At 44.4% G+C, this 22,802-nt stretch overlaps 1 protein-coding gene across 12 annotated transcripts in view; it reads right to left on the bottom strand.

The window, feature by feature from the left end:
- PTK2B (protein tyrosine kinase 2 beta) overlaps positions 1-22,802 on the bottom strand; it is a 149,440-nt gene that overhangs the window by 32,890 nt on the left and 93,748 nt on the right. For all 12 annotated transcript variants that reach the window (XM_063726355.1, XM_063726353.1, XM_063726354.1 and 9 more), the window contains 3 exon segments: positions 7,049-7,227; positions 6,378-6,465; positions 4,742-4,821 (listed from right to left, as the gene is read on the bottom strand). In XM_063726355.1, the coding sequence (XP_063582425.1) occupies positions 4,742-4,821; positions 6,378-6,465; positions 7,049-7,227 (347 nt within the window).

Below are 22,802 nucleotides of genomic sequence, written 5' to 3'. Positions count from 1 at the left end.
CTTCCCAGCCACGAAGAAGAGTGGTCTCCTAAAGCCACTCCAGGCTTATGATCTGTTGTCGAATGAATAAATGAACTTCGAGACTTGTGAAGAAAGAATTTGGAAGACTGGGATATTTAAATATTAAATTTTAAAAACAGGGTTAGCTAAATGAAAGGGTAAACACATTTTGAAATTAACACTGAACAATTAAGTCACATAAAAAAAGAGCATTTTAGCATGATCAAGGTGGTAGTGAATGGAAAAATGTTTTATTAGGGTAAAGGAAGCTCAGCTAGCACATCAAGGTCACCCCAATCTCCTGAATCCAGCTTGCTTAGCCCACTCCCTGTGTCCCAAATGGCCCTTCTCTCAGGCATCGAAGATCATTTATATAGTCACCATTGACAAAACTGTCCAATCACTCAGGTGTGCCACAATCGGGGTGTTTCTAACATTTGGAGCAACTGAACATCTTGGGAATGTCTGGGAGAACTAGTAACCATCACTCAAGGGAGACGCTGCTCTCCCTAGCAAGGTAGCTTCCCAATTCTCTGTGTTGAGTCCCATCTCAGCTGCTCTCCAGGGGCACCCACGTCTCCCAAATATGCCTGGACCACCATCACTGAGTGAGGCTGTGCCTACCTTGAGTGCCCTCTAGTGCCTGACTGGTCCTTCCAGCTCAAGCCTGCAATTTTGAGTAGCTAACACCAGGTGGACAGCGGTGGAGTCTATAATCAGATACAGGCCTATGACTGATACCCAGGTAAGGACAGCAGAAAATAAGGAAATAACTAAACCAAATCCAGTTGGTTACTTTTTTCTTCTAAACATCAATAGAAATTAACTACAAGCCAAGATGCCTTTTGAAACAAAGCAAGCTCTGTGTTGTTTCTCTAATCTTTATTTATTATCAGTTACTTAACTAATCTGGGGTTACATATTCACTCTGTTTTGTTGTAGTTGTTGTTGCTGTTGTTTTAGGGCTCTGCTGGGGGTGGACAATGGTCCTAGGTGTCTCAGATCAAGGGGGAGAAGTTATTTGGTTCCTCCAACTGGGCAGGTACTGATTTCTAGCATAGAGGCCCTGAATTCCAAACTTTAATTTAGAGGCACGATTTAGATCAAACATTTGGCATTTATAAAGTACCTCCAATAAATGAGTAAAATTAACTAGGTATCATTCCAACTATATGAGATTCTGGAAAAGGCAAAACTATGGCAACAATAAAATGATCAATTGTTGCCAGGGTTAGAGGGAAGGAGGGATGGACAGGTGGAGCATGGACAAATTTTAGGGCAGTAAAACTACTCTGTGTAATACTATAATGGTAGATATAGGTCATTATTCATTTAGCCAAACCCATAGAACATACAATACCAAGAGTGAACCCTAATGTAAACTACAGGTTTTAGGTAATAATGATGTGTCAATGTAGGCTCATCAACTGTAACAAATGCACAACTTTGGTGGGGAATTCTGGTGGAGAATGTTGATAGTGGGGGAGGCTGTGCATGTGTGGGGAAGGGGGTATATAGGAACTCTGTACCTTCTGCTCAATTTTGCTGAGAACCTAAAACTTCTCTAAAAAATAAAGTCTATTCAAAATAAATAAACAAAAGAAGGGTAAAGAGAAAAAAGTAAGTAAAATAAAATAAATAATTATTGAATACTTTGGTCCCTGTCATTGCTCTAAAGTACTTTAAATATATTAACTCATTTATTCTTTGTAACAACCCTGCAAAATAAACAAAAGAAGGGTAAAGAGAAAAAAGTAAGTAAAATATAATAAATAATTATTGAATACTTTGGTCCCTGTCATTGCTCTAAAGTACTTTAAATATATTAACTCATTTATTCTTTGTAACAACCCTGCAAGGTTTGTTATGTTACTATTGTATAGTATGCAATACCATATAATACTATACAATAGTATACTATAGTATACTATGCAATACTATACAATAGTAACATAACATACATATTATATAGTAGCATATATATGTTATATAGTAGCATATGTTATATAGTAGCATATATATGTTATATAGTAACACATATATGTTATATAGTATAACAAATGTTATATAGTAACATAATGTGTTTTATAGTAACACAACATTACTATAATGTTACTACTATCATTCCTATTTTACAGATGAAGGAATCCGGGCAGAGAGAGGGTAACACAGGAAACACATGACTCCACGGAGGATTCATTTCACTAATCTCATATCTCAGGCATACATCATACCTCTTTTTTAAGCTAGGAAATGATACAATTTTTTTTCCTGGAGATGCTGTACATCTATAGGCAGGTGACCTAATCAATGATGTTAATAGGACAAGGGATTATTGCCCGTGATTTGTAGGTAGCCCCACACTCTGGGACATTTTTAGGCAAGAGCCACAGCCCTAGAAAATTCTGCCTTATGGCCTGATTTTTCGAAGTGTGTCCAATTCTCTCTGGGTGAGAAATAGTTGTAACTTGACTTTAAAATGGCTCATCATAACAAACAACTGCATTCAACTTTAAAAATTATTAGACCTGCAAATCTTCTATTCGGTTTACAAAATAGGTGTTTTCCATATCCTCTCCCTGATATCATACACCCGGCATTTCAATGGTCAACCAGTAAGAATAGGAACATCTCTCTGACTCTGTTCCTCACACTCAGGAGATGTGAAACAATACGTTTCTTGCACAAAACAAGTGTGGCTTTTAGAATCATCCTGCATTGGTTATAGCAGATATCAGCAGTCACACTCTTGACAATACTACCTACGGGAGTCATGTCGGATGCCTCGCCCTGTCCTCCAATACATTAGTGCAGTGCCTGGAGCTTAGGCCACCACCAGTAATAGTTTGGGGATGATTGGAGGATATAATAAAATAAAATAGAATGTTAATGGGTCTTTGTGGTGCTGTTTTACAACTAAGTGATGACTGCTTGACAGGTGACAAGTGATAGGTGTCTCAAAGTGATGCTAGCATCCCAGGTATGAGATCCATAAATAAAAAGGTAAAGATAAGCTTTTTCGACTTGTCTAATTTTAGAGGGGAAGATGAGACAGTACAGGATGTAATGCAAGTCATAGGAGCCGAGTAGTCTGAGAAGGGATAAAAGGCACAGATAATAAAATAAACTTTGCAGACTGCCCCTGGTCTGCCAGCACTGAGCTATCATGATTATTACTAATGGCAGTGAGCTGGGCTGCCTTCTAAGCAGCTGCAGGGACCACAGGCCTCCTCTGTACAGAAGACTTGAATGCTCCCTTGCTTCTTGAGACAAAGTCACGAAATGTGAAGCCCTCGAAGCTGCCCTTGACCTATTCTGTCGCTAATACCAACAGCCTCAGATGCTGAAATCAAAGTGGGACTCTCCCTTTCCCATCCCACCGCCCCCACTGGAGGACTCCTCAGCATTCTCTCTGACTGAGAATCACAATGGGGCCAGAATTCCCCAGTGTGCCCCAGCCAGCTCCGTAGAAGTGGCAGCAGAGTTCTACTCTCTATTAACCATGAGGTCACAGATAAGGCTCTGGAAATGCAGTTCCAGAAAACAGGAAGTAATCCTTGGTCAACGATTTCCCTGGCAGTCACCATGAAAGTCCTCCCATCAACCCATATGTCTAATGGCATTCAGGTCACCTGGGGGGCTGGTCAAAAACGCCTAGGATAAGGTCCCACCCAGGCCTGCCAAATCAAATCTCCCAAGGGTAGGGCCAGGACATCTCGGTTTATTAAGCTCCCAGGTGATTTTGATTCGCAAGCAGATGTTAAAACCACCGCTCTAAGACAGAGAAGGGGTAGAGAGAAGGGAAGGAGAGGGTGAAGAGGCAGGGGATGGTGAAACTCAATGGCGCTGCCCTGGTCAAGACAGGGCTAGAGCACAGGTCAGCCACATCACCCTCCTCAGTCCTGAATGGCAATGACCTCCTGGCAGCCAAGAATAAGGCCTGTTTTTTTAGACTATCATTCTAACAATGTCATTCTAATGATATCATTGGACTGATATTGTCCCGATGGTGTCTTCCACCATCAGCCCCAACTTATCCCTCCAAGCTCACAATTCTCCAGTCTATGCTTTTCCTTCCACTGATCCCTGAGCCTGGAGTGTATCTCCCCTGACCCCTGTTCTCTGCTGATTGAAATCTTTCTCCTCCTTCCAGTGGCAATTCAGATACCCTCTTGCTGATGCTCTCGGACAGGATGAATGGCTCCTACATGGAAGTTGGTGCCATCCTCATTCTGCCTCGTATTATGATTAATTGTATACACATCTGTCACCTCCCCAACATGGAAGTGTGAGGGCCTCTCTGGATGATGCACTAATTCTACACATATTGATCAAGTGCCTACTGGAGATGGGGATACAGCAATGGGCAACACAGATAGACATCTCTAGGCTCGAATGTCCCCCAGATCCTAGTCTGGTGCTCAAGAAACATCTGCTGAATCGCTTGAACAGCAGCAAAAGTGGTTGACAGATGGAAGAAGCCAGCAGCCTGCAGGCAAGAGCAGTGGCAGCAATGGAAGCCAGGAGAGTGAGACTAGGGAGGGGGCTGGCCCCCCTACCCCTGCCATCCTGAGGACCCAACACCCAGCCCCTCAGAGCCTCACCTGCTGCTGGTCACCACCTCTCCCCTTCCTGGCTCCCACACACTCATTCCTGCTTCCCATCTTGGACATGGGGAAAGGCCGGGCCGGCCCAGAGCTCAGCACAGTGCCCTCCCGGCAGAGGCCTCAAGGCCACATACCTGAGCTCCAGGCAGCCCAGCTGCAGGGCCATGCCCTCGCTGACCTTGCTGGCATAGCGCTGCATGTAGTCGTTCCGGAGCTGGTGGGGAGAAAGTTCAAGCATTAGACTTGCACCTTCACCTCCCACTTCCCTGCACAGAGGCCTCAGAAGATGAAGGGCCTCATTCTGCCTCCCTGAGTGATAGCCACCCACCCCACCACAAACAAGCATGGAGCAGGGATGGAGAGCACGAGGGGAAGGGGTGCTTGTGCCTCCACAGGCCAAGCCTGTGAGGTTTTTGAGGTGCTTTTACAGGCATTCTCTCCCTGCTCCATAGGCAGGAAGTTCAGATTCCCCTCCCCGCCCCCCATTTTGGATAGAAGGAAACTGAGATTTTGCAAGGAGTCACTAATGTATCCAAAGCCCTGCTGGTAAGTAGTGATAAATGTCATTCACAGGCCAAGAAAAGTCTAGCTCAGTCTCTAGCAAACCAGGAGGGAGATCTTGGAAGGAACTAAGACCAGACAGAAAACAACAATGGCCACTCCTGCTGATGCTGTGCTTTGCTCTGCACCTGGTGCTGAGCTTGGCACTCCATACGCATTCTGTCCAGGAAGTTTGAGATGCTCAAAATAGCTGCTAAGAGCTGGTTATTAAGTTTTCAGAAGTTTTGTAAGCCAAGTAGGTATCCTATTGGTAGTTTGAAATAGGCTGAGGAGGGGGGTGGCATTTACACCATAGAAACTGGCAAGTGCCATAAAAATGAATGAAATAATGGCATTTACAGCAACCTGGATGGAGTTGGAGACCATTATTCTAAGTAAATTAACTCCGGAATGGAAAACCAACATTGTATGTTCTCACTCATAAGTGTGAGCTAACCACGATGATACAAAGGCCTAAGAATGACTTTGGGGACTGTGGGGAAAGAGTGGGAAGGGGTGAAGGATAAAAGACTACACATTAGGTACAGTGTACACTGCTTGGGTGATGGGTGCACCAACATCTCAGAAATCACCATTAAAGAAATTATTCATGTAACCAACACCACCTGTTCTCCCAAAAAACCCATTGAAATAATAAATAAATAAATAAATAAATAAATAAATAAATAAATAAATAGGTAAGTGCTACATGTAAGGGAATTTTTCTTTGGAGAGTCAATTTAGCAGCCAGTGATACCATTTGGTCCCTACAACAACCCTATAAAGTAGGTGTTATTATTATGACTCCCATAATAATTTTATAGCAGAGGAAACAGCTTCATGCAAGTAAATGAGGTCTCCCAGGCTATCAGATTAGTGAATGGCAGAGCTAGATTAGTGGACAACAGTCTGCAGAGCTGCGTAGTAAGCACTGCAGGATTCATCTTGGACCCACTCTCGCTGCTTCACTAGCCAGGTCTCCTGGGCCACCAGAAAAGTCCAAGAGGAGCTGGGAGCACATGGGCGGTTTAGCCAGTGCTTAAATACTGAGAGAAAAGCAGGGTTGGAGCCGCTGACCATAGACCAAGGACCTTCTTCAAGAGAAGCTTCCTAGCCTGGGCCCTCCATAATCTGGGCTTTGTCTTTCCATCTCCCTAGGAGAGAATGGTTCATGCTTGGCATTTAAGGTGCAAAGGGAGCCTCGGGGCAAGAAGATAAAGCACTTTTTACCTGTTGGTAAAAATAGAGCAGTGTGGTCCTGTCCTCCTTCAGGCTTTCCATGAAGTCTTCCGGCAAGTAGCGTATTTGAAGGTCATACCTGCAACAGGACATTGAGGCTCTGGTTGACACAGAGAAGCTGGTGGCTGAAGAAAGGAGTAGGACCCCAAGGGCAGAAACAAGCCCATCCCCCAGTGCAAAGGGAATGGCTGCCCATGAGTCTTGTGGCCACTCATTCAGGGCTGGTTTTTCTCTTTCCCTCCTCTGTGGTTGGGCAGGGGACCATAAACAGGGAGGTGGCTGGCAGGTGGTAGTCTGAGCTATCCCTGACTCTCCACCTTTCTCTCTCATGGCAGCTGTTTCTCTTAGGTTCACAGGCTAGCCCTGGACCTGGGCTTTCCATCCTCCCCACCCTTCTGTCTCTCTTTTCCCCTAGCACTGTCAGCATCCCGTTTAGGGTTATCTTTAGGTGTCTGCTCTGGGATGGGGATAGTCTATGAAGCCCAGGTTAGGTCCTGGAAAATACATACACTTGATACTGGAGGAAGACTAAGCCTAGAATGCCACTTAGGTTTGCTAGAAGTTTCTGAGGCAGGGGAGTGCTCTAAGGGAGGAACTCCCAGGGCCTCCCCACCCTAAATTCCTCTCCTTCCCACTTCCAGAGCCCAGGAATCCACTCCTACCTCCACTCGGCTTCCACGTGCAGACACTCATACTTGTCCTGCACCTCACCCACCGTCATCTGTGGGTGCAGCCAGTGGATCTCATCGGACTTCATGTGCTTCAGCCTTAGCCCATAGCACTCAGCCAACTGGATGTTGGGCCCGATCCGCCCGCTCAGCAGGATGGAGGTGATGATCTCCTGCAGAGGAGAAGAGAGAGGCATGACTCAGGGGTGTCCACCTTTGGGCTCCCATAATTCTCACAGAGACCCGAAAAGTGTGATTCTCTAGGGTGGGATGCTGTCTTCATGTTCGATTTGTCTCTGATTCTCTAGCACTTAGGGGAAGATTTGTACACAATGGGCTCTATCTGATAAATTGACAAATCGGTGAAATGAGGCAGAGATAGAGGAACCGAGAGAGCAGAAGTGAAGGAGAAAATGCAAAGAGGCAGAGAATACCAAAAATTTGCTTCTGCACCTCATTACAATCTAACCAATTAATAATTACGGAACATCCACCATGTGAACAGCAGACCTTCTGAGTGGTTTGTAATTTAGCCAGCATCGCTGAGCTCCTGCACCAGGCACTGCTAGGCCCTTTGCAGACATGATTTCATTGAATCCACACAACACAGGGAAGCAGGTGTTACCATCCTGTGTGGCTGATGGAGAAACTAATATAAGTCCCACAACCCACAGAATTAAACTGGGATTTGGAATCCTGGGACACTAGACTCTGAGGATTTCTACTAGGCCAAGCTGATTCATGGAGTGGTGGGGCTGGAGAAGATAAGGACAAGATTCACTTGGAAGGATTAAGTGCCACAATCCCCACATGAGCAGGGACACAAGAAATGAGTGCTGGCAAGAAACCAGGTGCCCTCTTGTTCCTGCTTTCTTGTTAACCAGAGGTTAACAGACTGCCTGTCTCCCAGCCTGATGCCACAGCTTCCTGACCTAGAGCCAGAGATGGATTAACAGGTGGGCCAACCGGGCAGCAGCCTAGAAGTCCATCTGTAAGGCCCTGCCTAGTTCTGAAATCACTTTGGTGCCATTTTTTTTTTCTTGAGATGGAGTCTCGCTCTGTCACCCAGGCTAGAGTGTAGTGATGTGATCTCGGCTCACTGCAACCTCTGCCTCCCAGGTTCAAGCCATTCTCCTGCCTCATCCTCCTGAGTAGCTGGGACTACAGGTATGCACCACCACGCCTGGATAATTTTTGTATTTTTAGTAGAGATGGGGTTTTATCATGTTTGCCAGGCTGGTCTCAAACTCGTGACCTCAAGTGATCTGCCTGCCTTGGCCTCCCAAAGTGCTGGGATTACAGGCGTGAGCCACCGTGCCCGGACTTTGGTGCCATTTTAACTCAGGTTTCTCATGTAGTTCCACATATTGTTGGTGAATTGAGCTCACTCCTGACAGAGCAGAGAGTCCTCTGGGATATAAATTTAAAAACCCGAAGGCACCAACCTATCTCTGTTGGATATGTCTGCAATGTGCATGCCACCAAGCCTACATCAGCCTAAAGACCAAATAATGCATAATAGGTTGCTGTCAAACCAAAAAGAGGAGAGGCACTTGATTATTTAGATTTTACATTTTCTTAACATGCCTCCCAAGACAGTTTCTAATTTAGTCAATCAACTGTAATCAGTTCCTTAATTGGAATGAAAAGAAGGAGGCATATTATTTTTCTCAGAAGTAAATAAATTTCTTTCTCTCTCCACTAGGAAAATGTCATGCTAATATTTAGATAATCCTGGTTTGAAGGAATGCCCAGTTATTTGCTTGCCTGGGCACCCATCTGTCTCGGGCTAACTGCCTCTTGCTAGCCCTTCTGGACTCCAGGGAGTTGTGAAACTAGAAGACCCTCAGCCTGAAAAATCCCTTCCCCATTAGGAAAGAAAATGCCTGGCACAGAGGGTGATGACTGCTCTATGAGATAGATGGGGAAACAGAGGCACGGAATGCACCTGTGAGCAGTTGTAACTAACCAGTGCAGGAATCAGAATTGAAGCCCTGGAGGGGATGAAGACTGGGATCAGTGGCACTCCTACAGTGAGAGGGACATCTGGTTGGGGGAGGAGTGCAAGCCCGTGAAGTCAACCATTTTGTCATCCTCTCTACCCATTTCTCCTGTCCCTGATCTTCTGCCCTGCTCTGTCCACTGTCATCCTGAATAATGCATTACTCAGAGCCCCCGCGTCACTCCCAAGTCCCTCCTGGAGCCCCCACCACTGGTGCTTTTGAACTTACAGTCCTCTCCTGCTCCAGCTGAAACCTACTTGGCTAATATCTAATTTCCTCAGGGCTAGAACCCCTGTGCTGTTGATTATCAAAAATCTCAAACATATACAAAGTAAACAGAAGAGTATAATAAACCCCCATGTATGCATCACCCAGCCTCAACAATTACCAACCTTCTGCCTTCTTGCTTCATCGATATCACCACCCACTCCCCAACAGTGACTCAACTATTATTTTTTTACAGTTCTTCTTTAAATGTAAAATTTATATACATTGAAATGCATAAATTGTAGCTATACAATTTTGACACATGAATACAACTGTGTAACCCACATACCAATTAAGGTATAGAACTTTCCAGATCCCCAGAAAACTCCCCCATATCCCTTCTCAGTCCACCCTCATGGCCCACTCCCTCCCACCTCTCCAGACAACCTTACCCTACCCCCACCACTTTCAATTGGTTTTGCCTGTTCTAGAACCTCATATAAATGGAATCATTTAGCATACACTTTTTTTGTGTCTTTTTTCACTCAGCATAATGTCTGAGATCCATCATGTTGTTGCATATATCAGAAATTCGTTCCTATTTATCGATTGGTAATGTTCTACTTTGTAAATGAATCACAACATGTTGATTCGGTCCTCTGCTTCCAAACACCTGGACTATTTCTAATTTTTGGCTATTGTGAATTGAACTACTATGAACATTAATGTGCAAATATTTTTGTGAATATATGTTGTGATTTCCTGTGGATAAATGCTGAGAAGAGGAATTGCTGGATCAAAGATAGATGTATGTCTGACTTTATGAGCAACTGTCAGGATTATTCCATTTTATATTTCTCCTGTGACATGAGACTTCTGTTACACCACATCTTCACTAACATTTGGTGTTGTCAGTCTTTTTAATATTAGCCATCTCAGTGGGTGCGTAGTGTCTCATTGTGCTTGTAATTTGCATCTCTCTGATGACTAATGATATTGAACACGTTTTCATGTGTTTATAAGCCATTCATATACCTTCCTTTTTAAAGTGGTTGTTTGAATCTTTTCCCCATTTTTTCTGTTGTGTTTTGATTTGCAGGAGAGTTGTATGAGACTTTTATACATTCTAGATAAAAGTATTTTGTATGATGTATTTTATGAATATTTTCTCCAGGTCTGTAGTGTGCCTATTCTGCATTGCCTAATCAATGTCTTCTGACAGAGTCTAACTTGTCAAAATTTTCTTTCATGGTTAGCGTTTTCTGTATCCTAAGAAATCTTTGCCTGCCTCCAGGTCATGAAGATATTCTGTGTTTTCTTTTATAAGCTTCATAGTTTTAATTTTTAGTTTTGTGATCTATTGTGAATTAATTTTTGTATATGGTATTCATTTTCAAAAATATAGATCTATGGTTGTTCAGCATTGGTTGTTGACTTTCCCTTCCCAAATGAATTGCTTTTCTTTGTCAAAAATCATTTGGCCATCTAGATTTATTTCTGAACTCTCATTTCTTTTCTATTGATCTTTGTCTATACTGTACCAACGTCAACCACACTGTCTGCATTACTGTAGCTTTACATGAGATCTTGAAGTCAAATAGGGTTAAGTCTTCTGCTGTTCCCCATCCCCTAGATTATTGGGCTAGGTCTTTGCATGTCCACATAAATGTTAGAATCAGCTGGCCACTTTCTTTTTAAAAAGTCTGCTGCATTATGAGTGGGACTGTGTTAAATCTATAGCTTAATGGGAGAGAACTGGCATTTTTTTTAATGTTTAAATTTTTATAGAGTTTGGGTCATGCTATGTTGACCAGGCTGGACTTGAACTCTTGGGCCTCAAGTGATCCTCCTACCTTGGCTTTGCAAAGTGTTGGGATTATAGGCATGAACCACTGCACCTGGCCAGAATTGGCATCTTAACAGCATTGATGCCTGTAATACATGAACATGGTATATCTCTCTATTTATTTACGTCTTCTTTATTTTCTTTTAGTAACGTTTTATCATTTTCAACATATATATTGTACAGGTCTTTTGTTAAATTTATTTCTAAGTTGTTTATAAATTTCAAATTTATAAATTTTAGAAATTTGCTTCTATAAATTATTTTTAAAAATTAATGTTTTATTTTGGGGCTTACTCTCTCCATGATTTTCTGCTAATCTTCTTGCTGCTCTGCCAATCTCATATTGTATCCTCGGACACTTTAAGCTAGTCAGGCTGCAGATTTTTGCCCCTGGAGCCCTCTTCCAGACTGGAAAGTTCTCTCAGGCAAAAAGCCACAAACTTGCAGATCTCATTCATCACAGTTTAGCTCTCAAGAGCAGGTTTCCTTTTAGTTTGTGCTTGCTATGGGCATTCACCAGTGCTTGCAGAGAGTTGCCTTTTATATTTTGTCCAGATTTCATCATTGTTATCTGGAGAAAGATTAGTCTAGCCAAGCTATCCCATTATTTTTGAAATATTTGTGCTATTTTATTAACAAGTCTGTGTTCTCTGCAAATGGGAGAGAGTTGGGGAGCAGAGAGCACCTTTTAAGTCATGGATAACTGAAATGCAGACTAGCAACAGCCAGGAGCACAAGCCCTGGTGCCAGGCTGCAGCAATGCCCCATCTACCCACCACCACCACCCAGCTGGATATGCGTGGGTACATACTAAAGTTCTCTGGATTTGGTTTTCTCATCTAGAATATGGACAAAATAATAGTACCAATTTGGAATGCTTTTATGAGGATTAAATTAGATAAAACTCTGTAAAACGGTGCTTGGCCCAAGGTAAATACTAAAAAACAAACAAACAAAAAAAATAGCCCCCCAAACAACAAAATATTAGCCTTATTTTGACACAGCAGTCTCCTACACAGACTGGTGCTCTGTAAACCAGACTGGGAAAACAAAGCAAAATTCATTCTATTTTTCTCTTTCTCTACCTTTCTATCTTCTTTTCTTTTTCCTTCCTTTGGAGGTGGTGGCAGGGTCAGGGGTCAAAGGAGTTGGGCCAAAAGAGATGGTTGGAGTGATTAGGAGATTGTAACCAAACGGGGAGTGAGCAAAGAACCAAACAGGGGGAGTAAGCAAAGAAGTAACCAAACAGGGGGAGTGAGCAAAGAAGTAAATGTATTGAGGATAATGGGAAACTCTTATGGAGATGGGGAGCCTAGAGAGTCTAGCCAACCTATCTCATCATTTTTGAAATCTTTGGAGGTGAGGGATTGGAATTGGAAGTACAGATGTGACTCATGGTTTTATAGATAGAAAGAGATACACAAACCACACACATACACACAGAGAGAGAGAGAGAGAGAGAAATTGAGCTTCATTTATGGAAAGGACTTAGAAGGAGTGACAGCCCGGCCGGGCACAGTGGCTCACACCTGTAATCCCAACACTTTGGGAGGCCGAGGTGGGCGGATCACGAGGTCAGGAGATCGAGACCATCCTGGTTAACATGGTGAAACCCCATCTCTACTAAAAAATACAAAAAAATTAGCCGGGTGTGGTGGCGGATGCCTGTAGTCCCAGCTACTTGGGAGGCTGAGGCGTGAACTTGCAGTGAGCAGAGATTGCGCCATTGAACTCCAGCCTGGGCAACAGAGCGAGACTGTCTCAAAAAAAAAAAAAAAAAGAAGCAGTGACAGCCCATAGTGATTGCACACGCCAGCACCAAGTTGCAGTTTTCAAATATCCTTCTCCACTTAAAGAATCCAAAGCTCCTTGCAGAAATGGCTGATTCCAGCGCTAGGAGGAAAAGTACAAGATGTGCCTGGAACGTTATTTTGTGCCATATAAAAACAAAGTGTTTAGAGAACATTGGGGACACATAACAACAAATCAGAATTAGCCTGAAGGAACTCACATGGGCCACATCTAGGATAACTTAAGTATTAAAATATATGATAGGAATGAGTTACATCCTGCCAAATAAAATAGAATCTAAGACAGATAAATAATTGGGGAAGAAGAAAATACTCTTCCTTGTGTAGAATGCCAAGAAATAAATGTAGAAGAAAGGATGGAAATAGAAAGTCACCATTTGGCAACGAACTCAGTGTTGGTTGATTCAGGCAGGATTCATCAATGGGTGATGAAGCTGGAGGGTGGAGGTTTGATGATGAATAGGATATTGACATGGTCTCAGTGCATTCAGCCTCAGAATGTACTAATCAAATGCACAAAAAAACCTGGCAGATACAAACAACCGATCATCATGGTTTACATCCCTAGTGGTGGAACAGGTAAGCACAGTGGGCTTCCTGTCTCGATGCACCAAGAAGAGAGCAGCAAGGTTGCTGAGATCTTTCTGCCATAAGTCTGTGGCCTGATCTAGTCATGAGATCACAGACCCAGGATGAGGAGCCTCCTCAGGGACCTATAGAACAAAAGGCCTGTACTCTTTTGGATTTAGGAACTCTCCCAGATTGAAGGAGACTAAAGGGATATGACAGCTAAGTGCAATATGTGCTCCTGGATCAGACAGGAAAAACAGACACTGCTGGGACAGTTGGTAAAATCTGGATGGCATCTATGGTGTGGAAGGTAGTGTTATAGCAACGCTGACTTCCTGATTTAGATGCATGCAGCACATCTTCTGTAGGAGAATGTCCCTGTTTGGGGAGATAAACCCTGGAGCATTCTGCTGATGGGGCAGCAATGCTGCAACTTGCTCTCAAATAGTTCAGAAAAAAGAATAATGATAATGGGCACAGTTGTGTATGTGTATGCATGTATGTCTGCTTATGAAGAGACTGAGCTGGTAATACAGAAAATGATAAATTTAAACCATTGAGGATCTGGGAGAAAGCTATATGGGAGTCCTTAGCTTTGCTTTTTTTTTTTCCAACTTTTTAAAAAGTATGAAATAATTTCAAAATAAAAAGAAGGGACTCTGGTGAGGGAGATTCCCAGCCACATGAGAAGTAAACGCACCATATCAAGGGGTTGAATAAGATTTGTATCAGGCCAGACACGGCCTTGCAGCTTCTCCCCCACCCATAGTCTCTGAGAGGGGTCAGACTAAATCCAGCTAATGATTCTAGTTGGTGAAACTCTCCAGGACTCTGCTTGCACAATTTTTTTTTTTCAGATTTCCTTCTAAGAAGCAACCAATTTCTGTTGTAGACATGGTGGAGGAAAGTTTAACTCGAGGTCCTCGGGGTTGAAATTCATTAAGAGACTCTTCACCCAACATATCCTCATAGGAAGATAGATTTCAGCTTCAGGGAAGGAAGACCTTGGGAGCTTTCTAAGCCTGAAATGTGCTATTTGGGAGGTGCCTGGTGCTGGGCAGATTCTTACCAGTGGTGCATTCTTTCCTGGGGGGCAAACCTGAAGTTCTTGGGGGACAGGGAGCACCTGCCACCAATGTCACCACTGCTGGTTACTGATGGTGTATCATAAAGAATTCGATGAGTTTTTGTTCTTGGTTCTGCAGAGGGGGTGTTTAAACCCTTGGAATTTCCCAAGAGTTAGGATGGCCTTTGTCCTTCACTGTGGGTTCCTCAGACTACACCTGAATCTACACTAATGAGGTGATTCACGGTGGGTCCCTGCTAGCCTCAGGATGGGGGCTGCAATGCTGGAAAGACTAACCGGGCAATCAGAGAGTTGAAGCTTTGAGCCACATGGTGTCAGCCTGACCTCCAGGGAGGGAAGGGGAGCTGGAGATTGAGTCCAATTATGTGGCCAGTGATTCCATCAACCAATCAATCAATCAACCATGCCTGTATAATAAGGCCTAATAAATTCTTGGACACCAAAGCTCAGGTGAACTTCCTGGTTGGTGATGCACATCTTGTTGGTGTGTCTGGAGGGCAAAGCCTTCTGAGGATATGAAACCTTCCTGTTTGGGGCCCCTCAGACCTGTCCTCTATGTTTCTTCATTTGGCTGGCTCTCATTTATATGATAAAACTGTAAGGATAGCACTTTCCTGCATTCTGTGAGTTGTTTTAGGAAACTGTTGAACCTGCTGGGATGGCGGAAACCCCCAAACTTGTAGCCAATTGGTCAGAAGTGTGAATGGCCTAGGAATCCTGGAGCTTGCAATTGGGGTGTGAGGGGTTGGAGTCTTGTGGAGGATACACCCTTAGCCTGTGAAGTCTGAGTTAACTCTAGAAGTGCATTGTGGCAGGACTGCCTTGCAATGTGTGCCAATCCTTTAGGCACACAGAAGGTGGGGGAAACAAGGTTTTGACCATGAGTGACACAGATAGAGCTCTAACTTCGGAGTCATACAAACGAGGGTGAGAACCCAATTTTGACATGTACTTCCAACAGGATGACAAGCTCCCTGAGCCACAGTCCCCTCTCTGCAGCCCTCCAGCCTCATCATGTTAAGCTGCAGAATGGCTTCTTCATTCAAACCATCAGCAACTATGACATACTCACTATGCAAAACAGAGCTAGGGGCTCTCGTGCACACACACAGGCCCTTGCCTCAAGGAGCTTCTTACATTTCATAGGTAGGAGGAAAGGTATGGTGTGAATTCAGGGGGGTGGCCAGATTGGGGTAACAGAAAGCTAAGTGCTGAGATTTGACATGCTCTCACCTGCATTGGCTCTTGCACGAGCCCTACCTTCCTCAGCCTGAATCCTCTTCTCTATCATTCTAATATGTAAACAACTTCTCAAGCAAACAGTGGGGGCAGCAAGATCAGCACTCCATCCAGAGCTCCTTGACCACTACCACTGAGTCAATATTTCTTTCTCTATTAATAAATCACTTTTAAAAAATGACAGTATATAATGATTATCTATTCACTAGATTGCCATATGTGTCATGATTTTTAAAAACTGTCTTAATTTTATCAGTTGCTATTTAGGTAAGCCCAGGACTCTTTTTTGCTACAGGAAGATCTTTGCTTCTTCCCACAGGAGGGCTTCCAGGCTCTCCAACTGCCCATGGCTCACAACCTGGTTATTAAGAGCCTTTGAATGCTTTCTTGCAAACATTAAAATGTCTATAGCTTTTCCTCCTGCTTGGCTAACACTGATTTAGTTGCTTTATCAAATAGTGTAAAGACTTCAAACTACCTTTGCCTCTCTTCCTATTCTCTGGCCTTTCTTCCTATAGGTCAGAAACAAAGAAGCAACAGGACCGGATGGCTTGTCTCTGTGCTCTGGATAATCTACTTCCAAAAAGGAAAAGGTGGTTGAATGAATTAATTACTCAGCTCACTTTCCTTCTCTTTTGTCAGTGCTCATTCATTTATAACTTTCTTCAGTGATCTCTATTGTCTCACTATTTTCTCAGGCTCACCTATTTCTAATAAAATACCTAATCTTTTTGGCTTTTCTCTTAATAAGCTTATTAAACATGCTTGATGTTAGTGGCTGGGTTTTTGAAGACAACATGACAGCTGAGTCCCCCACTGTCCTCCACCAGGATTGCTCTCACTCAAAGAGTGGCCTTTGCCTAAGGTCACACCCTTCCTAGGAGCCATCCATATCGAGTGACTGGTCAACACAAGGTCATAATACCTATGTCCTTTCATCCTGATTTGGGACAGCTCTTCTGGGCTCTAAGCCTCCAGTGAAATGGGCTGAGACCTTTGCTGTGGCTGCATCGCAGCCCAACTTTTTCCTCTGCCCCATCCTGCTTTCTTCCCTCCCACTAGCTCTGTGCCTTGGGAGCTCCCATCAACATGCTTCCTCCAGTGCAAGCCTCCCACCCAGGTCTGCTTCCCAGGAACCCCACCTGGGACAGTGGCCTGCAAACTGCTTCCCAGGCTTAATTCAATTCACCCTCCTTACTCTTTTCAAAGTATTCTTTTTTGTTTGTTTGTTTTAGTAAGATGACTATAATTAACATTTTAATAAATAAACTACACTTAAGCTTTTGTTGAAAAAAAGTCTTAGGCCAGGCATGGTGGCTCACACTTGTAATCCCAGCCCTTTGGGAGGCTGAGGCAGGAGGATCACCTGAGGTCAGGAGTTCGAGACTAGCCTGGTCAACATGGTGAAACCCTGCCTCTACTAAAAATACAAAAATTAGCCTGGCATGGTGGTGCATGCCTGTAATCCCAGCTACTTGGGAGGCTGAGGAAGGACAATCACTTGAACCCGGGAGGCGGAGGTTGCAGTGAGCTGAGATCGCACCATTGCACTTCAGCCTGGGTCACAAGAGCAAAACTGTCTCAAAAATAAAAATAAGTCTTGCTTAAATTTTATTTAAGAAGGTGTCACTCTGAGGTTGAGGACAAAATCAATGCAGGTGATTTTGGTGGAAAATCCCTCATTGGTTCCTCATTTTCTGTACAATCAGATAAGACCCAAACTAATGAACACAAGGTGTAAACCTCCCTTTGGGGTTTTTTCCCACATGTTCTTTCCAGTCCCATCCCCTTTGTACCCACAATGTGCTCTGTGCCTGGTCTCCAAAGTTGCTCTCTTTCTTCCCCCAACACAGCATGCTCTTGCTTTTCTCTGTGCTGAACACATTTAATTCTTCCTGCCTGGGGGACCCCTGGCTCCCCTCTCTCCCCTGTCCTTTCCTCCTGGTGAGCTCCCAGTTATGCTTTAAAGCCCAGTGAGCACTATGAGGGCCCCTGGGAAGCCTTCCCTGACTCCCTGTCATAAGGTTTTTGTTTCTTCCCCTGGATTCCAAAAAACTTTACACATCTATCTAGTAAGATACCATTATGGGTGGAATTGTGGTTCCCCAAAAAGATATGTTGAAGTCTTAACCTCTAGTGCCTTAGCACGGGACTTTATAGGGTGTTTACAGACTAATCAAGTTAAAATGAGGTCATTCAGGTGGGCTGTCATCTAAAATGACTGGTGTCCTTAAAAAAGGGAGAAATGTGAACGCAGAGAGAGACATGCACACGGGGAGATGGTGCAAGATTTGAGTGATGCAGCTGCAGGCCAAGGAGTGTCAAAGACCAATGGCAAATCACCAGCCAGGGAGAGGCAAGGACGGGTTCCCCTATGGACTTCACAGGGAGCACGGCCCTGCTGACACCTTGATCTTGAATTTCTAGCCTCCAGAACTGTGAGACAATACCTTTCTGTTGTTTCACATCACTCTGTTTGTGGTGCTTTGTTACAGCAGACCTAGGAGACTAATACAGACATTGACCTGTTAGAGCTAAAACAATGCTCCACGTCTGACCTTGGATTAGACAGACACAGACAGTTGTTTTACTTTTAATTGGTATATGGTTATGAGAATTTTAATAAATTTTACTACCTATCTGGACAGCGATCCCCCAGTGATATCCCCTGTGGAGGCCAAGGCTTTTGGCTTCTTAAAGGTTCACTGAAAAAATCACTGAAGTGAGGAAGATTGATTAAAGGAGAAAAGGCATACAAATTTACTTAATATGCATACACAGGTACCTTCAGAATGAAGACCCGAATAGAGGAGAAATTGTCCATTTTTATGCTTAGGTTTAGCAAACAATGGACAGTCATGTAGAAATATGATTGGAGGAGAAGGGTCTGATCTAATGTTAACAGGCTAAGTGGGGAAACCCAGACAGGCCTGTCTGTCTAGATTCTTCTTGGCCTCTCTGAGCAGTGTTCCTTCCTGCTGGGTGCAGGGCAGACCCTCTCTGGAATCAAGGCCTTATGACCTATAGTCAAACAATGTAGGTCAGATAATTTCTTTATGGCCCGTTTTTACATGGAATATTTTTAGGTTTTATGGCCGGATTTCTGTGGGGGAAAAGAGGTTCTGGTTTCTATGACCCACCTTTGGGAAGACAATCCTAGTTTCTATGGTGCCTCGGGGGAGAGTGGGGCTGAGAGACAGGGGGCGTGAGAAAGTCAGAGAAAAACTTTTGCTTCTGAGGCTGCTGCTGAGGCCTTCATTTGGGGGTATTATTTTCTGAGCCCCAACAGTTCTCTCCCTCAAAGAGATTACAGTAAAGATTTAAATGGATTTCCAGTTATTTTTAGATGGAAGACTAATATATGTTGGAATGTGATGCTGTACTGAGACTGGCTTCAAGGTCAGAACAACTGGCTGGCTTTATGTGGGTTACAGACACGTAAGAGCTTAGCACAATGGTAGGTGCAGAGCAGGTGCTCAAAAAACGGTAGCTAGCATTGTGATGGGCAAGGGGGGAAGGATGAACATGGCTCAAGGGTCAAGTCAACCTGAGGAGTTGATTAACCCAAGAAGTCTAGAATTAAGACATGAAGATGTGAGCTGGAAATGGAGTCTGGGGTCCTTGGGCCACAGGTGCCTCTGACTCCCCTGACTGGGTGGGAACTGGCATTTGGGGAGACCCACCTCCTGGGAGCAACTGTCCAGTAGTGGCTCTAAAGGCTTCCAAAGGCTGAGCCCTATAGAAGGGTACAGGCGGTTGAAGGAAGCAATCCCTGAAGAAAGGGATCTGAGGCCCTTTGTGAGCTGGAACCAGCACCAGCAGCAGGTGGGTGAAGTGAAATCAAGGAGCCTCATAGGATGATCAGGTCATGACCACGGCTGATCCGGCCATGCCAGTGACCAGGATGAACAATGCAAAGAAAAATGACTTCCTTCTGCTTGGAGCAAGAGACTCATGAAGGGTTTTATGTTCCCAGGGCCTGGATAGCAGGCTCTTCCCTTGCACCTTCTGCTGTGTGTGAAGACGGGAAGTAGAGCTCTGAGAAGGCAGAAAAAAGGCTGAAAAGGGAACAAAAGGCCTTTTCTTTAAAAGGCCTTTTCTTTCTGCTCGCTATATTGAGCAGAATATAAGTGTCTCTGAAAAATAAAAATGTCCTGTTAAAAATGAGGCCGTTCTGTCAAAAATTCTGATTTACCCATAAACTGTAGGAAGGGTTCTTGATGCCACACTGAGATTGAGGAGGGATGAAGAACAGTAAAGATCAGCTGGGAGAGTACCAGGTGGCTTTCATAGATTTTTTCCCCCACAAAGCCCCCCTACTAAAGTGTCTTTTAAAGCAGTTACTATACGATTCTTCCGGGTGACATGCAGTGTCTGCCTCAGAGAAGAAGGGGCAGGTGTCGCTTCAACATGACAGGTAAAGTTTTATTTTTCACATGGGGACTGGGTTCAGAGCATTCATGGTACCATAATGCTTCCTAATTCACATCAGTGAATCTCAACAGGGTACCACTGGCACTTGGGGCAGGAGGATTCTTTGTTGTATGGGACTGTTCACCCATGGCAACGGCCCACCCAGCAAATGCCAAGCCCCAGCCCCAATCATCGTGAGAACCATGATAATGTGCCAACTATAAAGGGCCCCTACACATCTCCTGATGCCGACTTCCAGGAGGTGTGGAATGGCTCCGGGGGAGAAGAGCTGACTCACATATTCGGTGAGCCTCTATTTTCTTCTGCACATACCCCAAAATGACATAATTAAAGCTTTTAAATGGACAAAAGGCCCACTCACTGCTGTACATCTGGGTACACTGGTCTGTGTGTGCCTGAATGGCGGTACCAGTGACAGATACTATGATCTGAATTGAAGGTCATAACGGGTTGAATGGTGGCCCCCAAAAGATATGTCCAAGTCCTAACCCCAGAATCTGTGAATGTGACCTCATTTGGAAAAAAAAATATGGGGGGCTTTGCAAATGTAATTAAGTTAAGGATCTCAAGATGAGATCACTCTGGACTGAGTGGCCCCAAATCCAATGATAAGCATCCTTGTAAAAGATACAGAAAAGAGACCCAGAGAGAGGAGAAGGCCATGTGAAGATGGAAGCAGAAGTTGGAGTGAGGTATCCACAAGCTGCAAATGCCTAGAGCCACCAGAAGCTGGGACAGGCAAGAAGAGGTCCTCCCCTAGAGCCTTCAGGAGAACTGAGTCCCTGCTGACACCTTGATTTAGGACTTCTGGCCTCCAGAACTGTGAGAGAATCATTTCTATTGTAAGCCACCAGGTTTGTGATAATTTGCAATGGCAGCCATAGAAAACTGATACACTGGTTATATACATTCTGAATTTGCAACACATGTAAGGGATCATTCCAAAAAAAGTGATTGAAGAACAAAATAATACAAGTGAGCATAACTTAACACCCTGAAAGCATTCATTTTGAGGTGATAAAAGTCTCTAACAAGGACATTCAGCAATGCAACTACCAGATTAAAAATAGAAACGAAAGCCCAGGCACCTGACTGCAAATTTGTGGATGCAATGAATGTGGGCGTGGAGATCCACAAAGGCCCGGAACCTGCGTGTCTACCTTGTGCTGGCCTCTGTAGGTGTCTGTGTGGGGGCAGGACGGCCTGCAGAGCACACAGGAAACAGGGAGGGGGTGCAGAAAGTCCTTGTGAATATACCTTTTTAAATATCGTGGCACTGGGTTGTGGTTTCCTGGTTGAACCCTTTCCTCTTTTTCAGGGACTATTTTCATGCATGGGAGACTAGCCTTGTGTGCTTCCATTTTATTCTCTCTAGGGTAACCTTTCTTTCAAAAATGGCAACTTACCAGGACAAGTAACCTCCCCCTCCCTACCTCTTGCACTGTGACCTTGGGCCCTACTCTAGCAGCATCTGAAGGAGGGTGACAGAGACTGTTCCAGATACAGAGAACCTGAGCCAATGGCCTGTGTGCCAGAGACTGCTCTTCCAGGCACTGGGAACTGCTGGCCTGTGTCCCAGTCATCTTGAGCTGCTCTAACAAATCACCCTGACTGGGCTCCTTAAACAACAAGCGTTTATTTCTAAACAGCTCTAGAGCTGGGAGTCTAAGATCAAGGTACAGCAGATTTGGTTCCCAGTGCGAGCTTCCTCATTTACAGAAGAACACCTTCTCCTTCTGTCCTCACATGGCTGAGAGAGAGAGACAGAGAGAGAGAGAGAGAGAGACAGAGAGAGGAAGACAGAGAGAGGAAGGGAGGGAGGGGGAGAGGGAGAGGAATCTAGCCTCTTCCTCTTTTATAAGGACACTAATCCCATTATAGGGCCCCCACTCTCATGACCTCACCTAAGCCCAATTACCTTTCAATACCCCTACCTTCAAATACCATTACACTTGGTGTTAGGGCATCAGCATATGGATTTGGGAGTGAGGGGACATAAATATCCAGTCCATAACACCCTGTGCACCCTGTGTCTGCTTGAGTAACAATAGATTAAACTCAAAGCTAACTGGGATGAGTTTGTGATGGGTGTAAGGTGCGAAGGGGAAAGTAATGGGTTCTGACATCTGCAGTCTGCCTGTGGGGATTTCTAGAAGGGATTGTATGATCACTGAATGCAGCGGGTGGTGGTGAGGACAGTTGTGTGTGGACCAGGCTGCATTCGGAACTGGACAGCCTTCCTCATGCACCAGGCAAGCAATGCCCAAGGCCACCCCTGCAACCTGGAGTCCCTGCTGCGGGTGGGAGGGATGCATCCAGACTGGGTGGGGAGGGCACAGGATGGCTGCAGCCTCTGCCCCTCCTGAGGATGTGAATGTGAATTCTGAGTGGGGTGATGCTTCAGGACAAAACAAGGATGAATCTTGAACCCAGGTTTCCAGCTTGGTAGAAACTGGCTGAGAGAGAGGGCTTTGGATGGAGGGCTCCATCGGCACCTCTGAACAACACCATACCCCAGATGAATACCTCTTCTTCTGCTCAATGCCTTCCT

The sequence above is a fragment of the Pongo abelii genome, chromosome 7 (assembly GCF_028885655.2).
Source record: "Pongo abelii isolate AG06213 chromosome 7, NHGRI_mPonAbe1-v2.0_pri, whole genome shotgun sequence".
NCBI lineage: Eukaryota > Metazoa > Chordata > Mammalia > Primates > Hominidae > Pongo > Pongo abelii.
The sequence above is the reverse complement of the archived record's forward strand: the minus strand, read 5'-3'. Positions and strand labels throughout refer to the sequence as shown.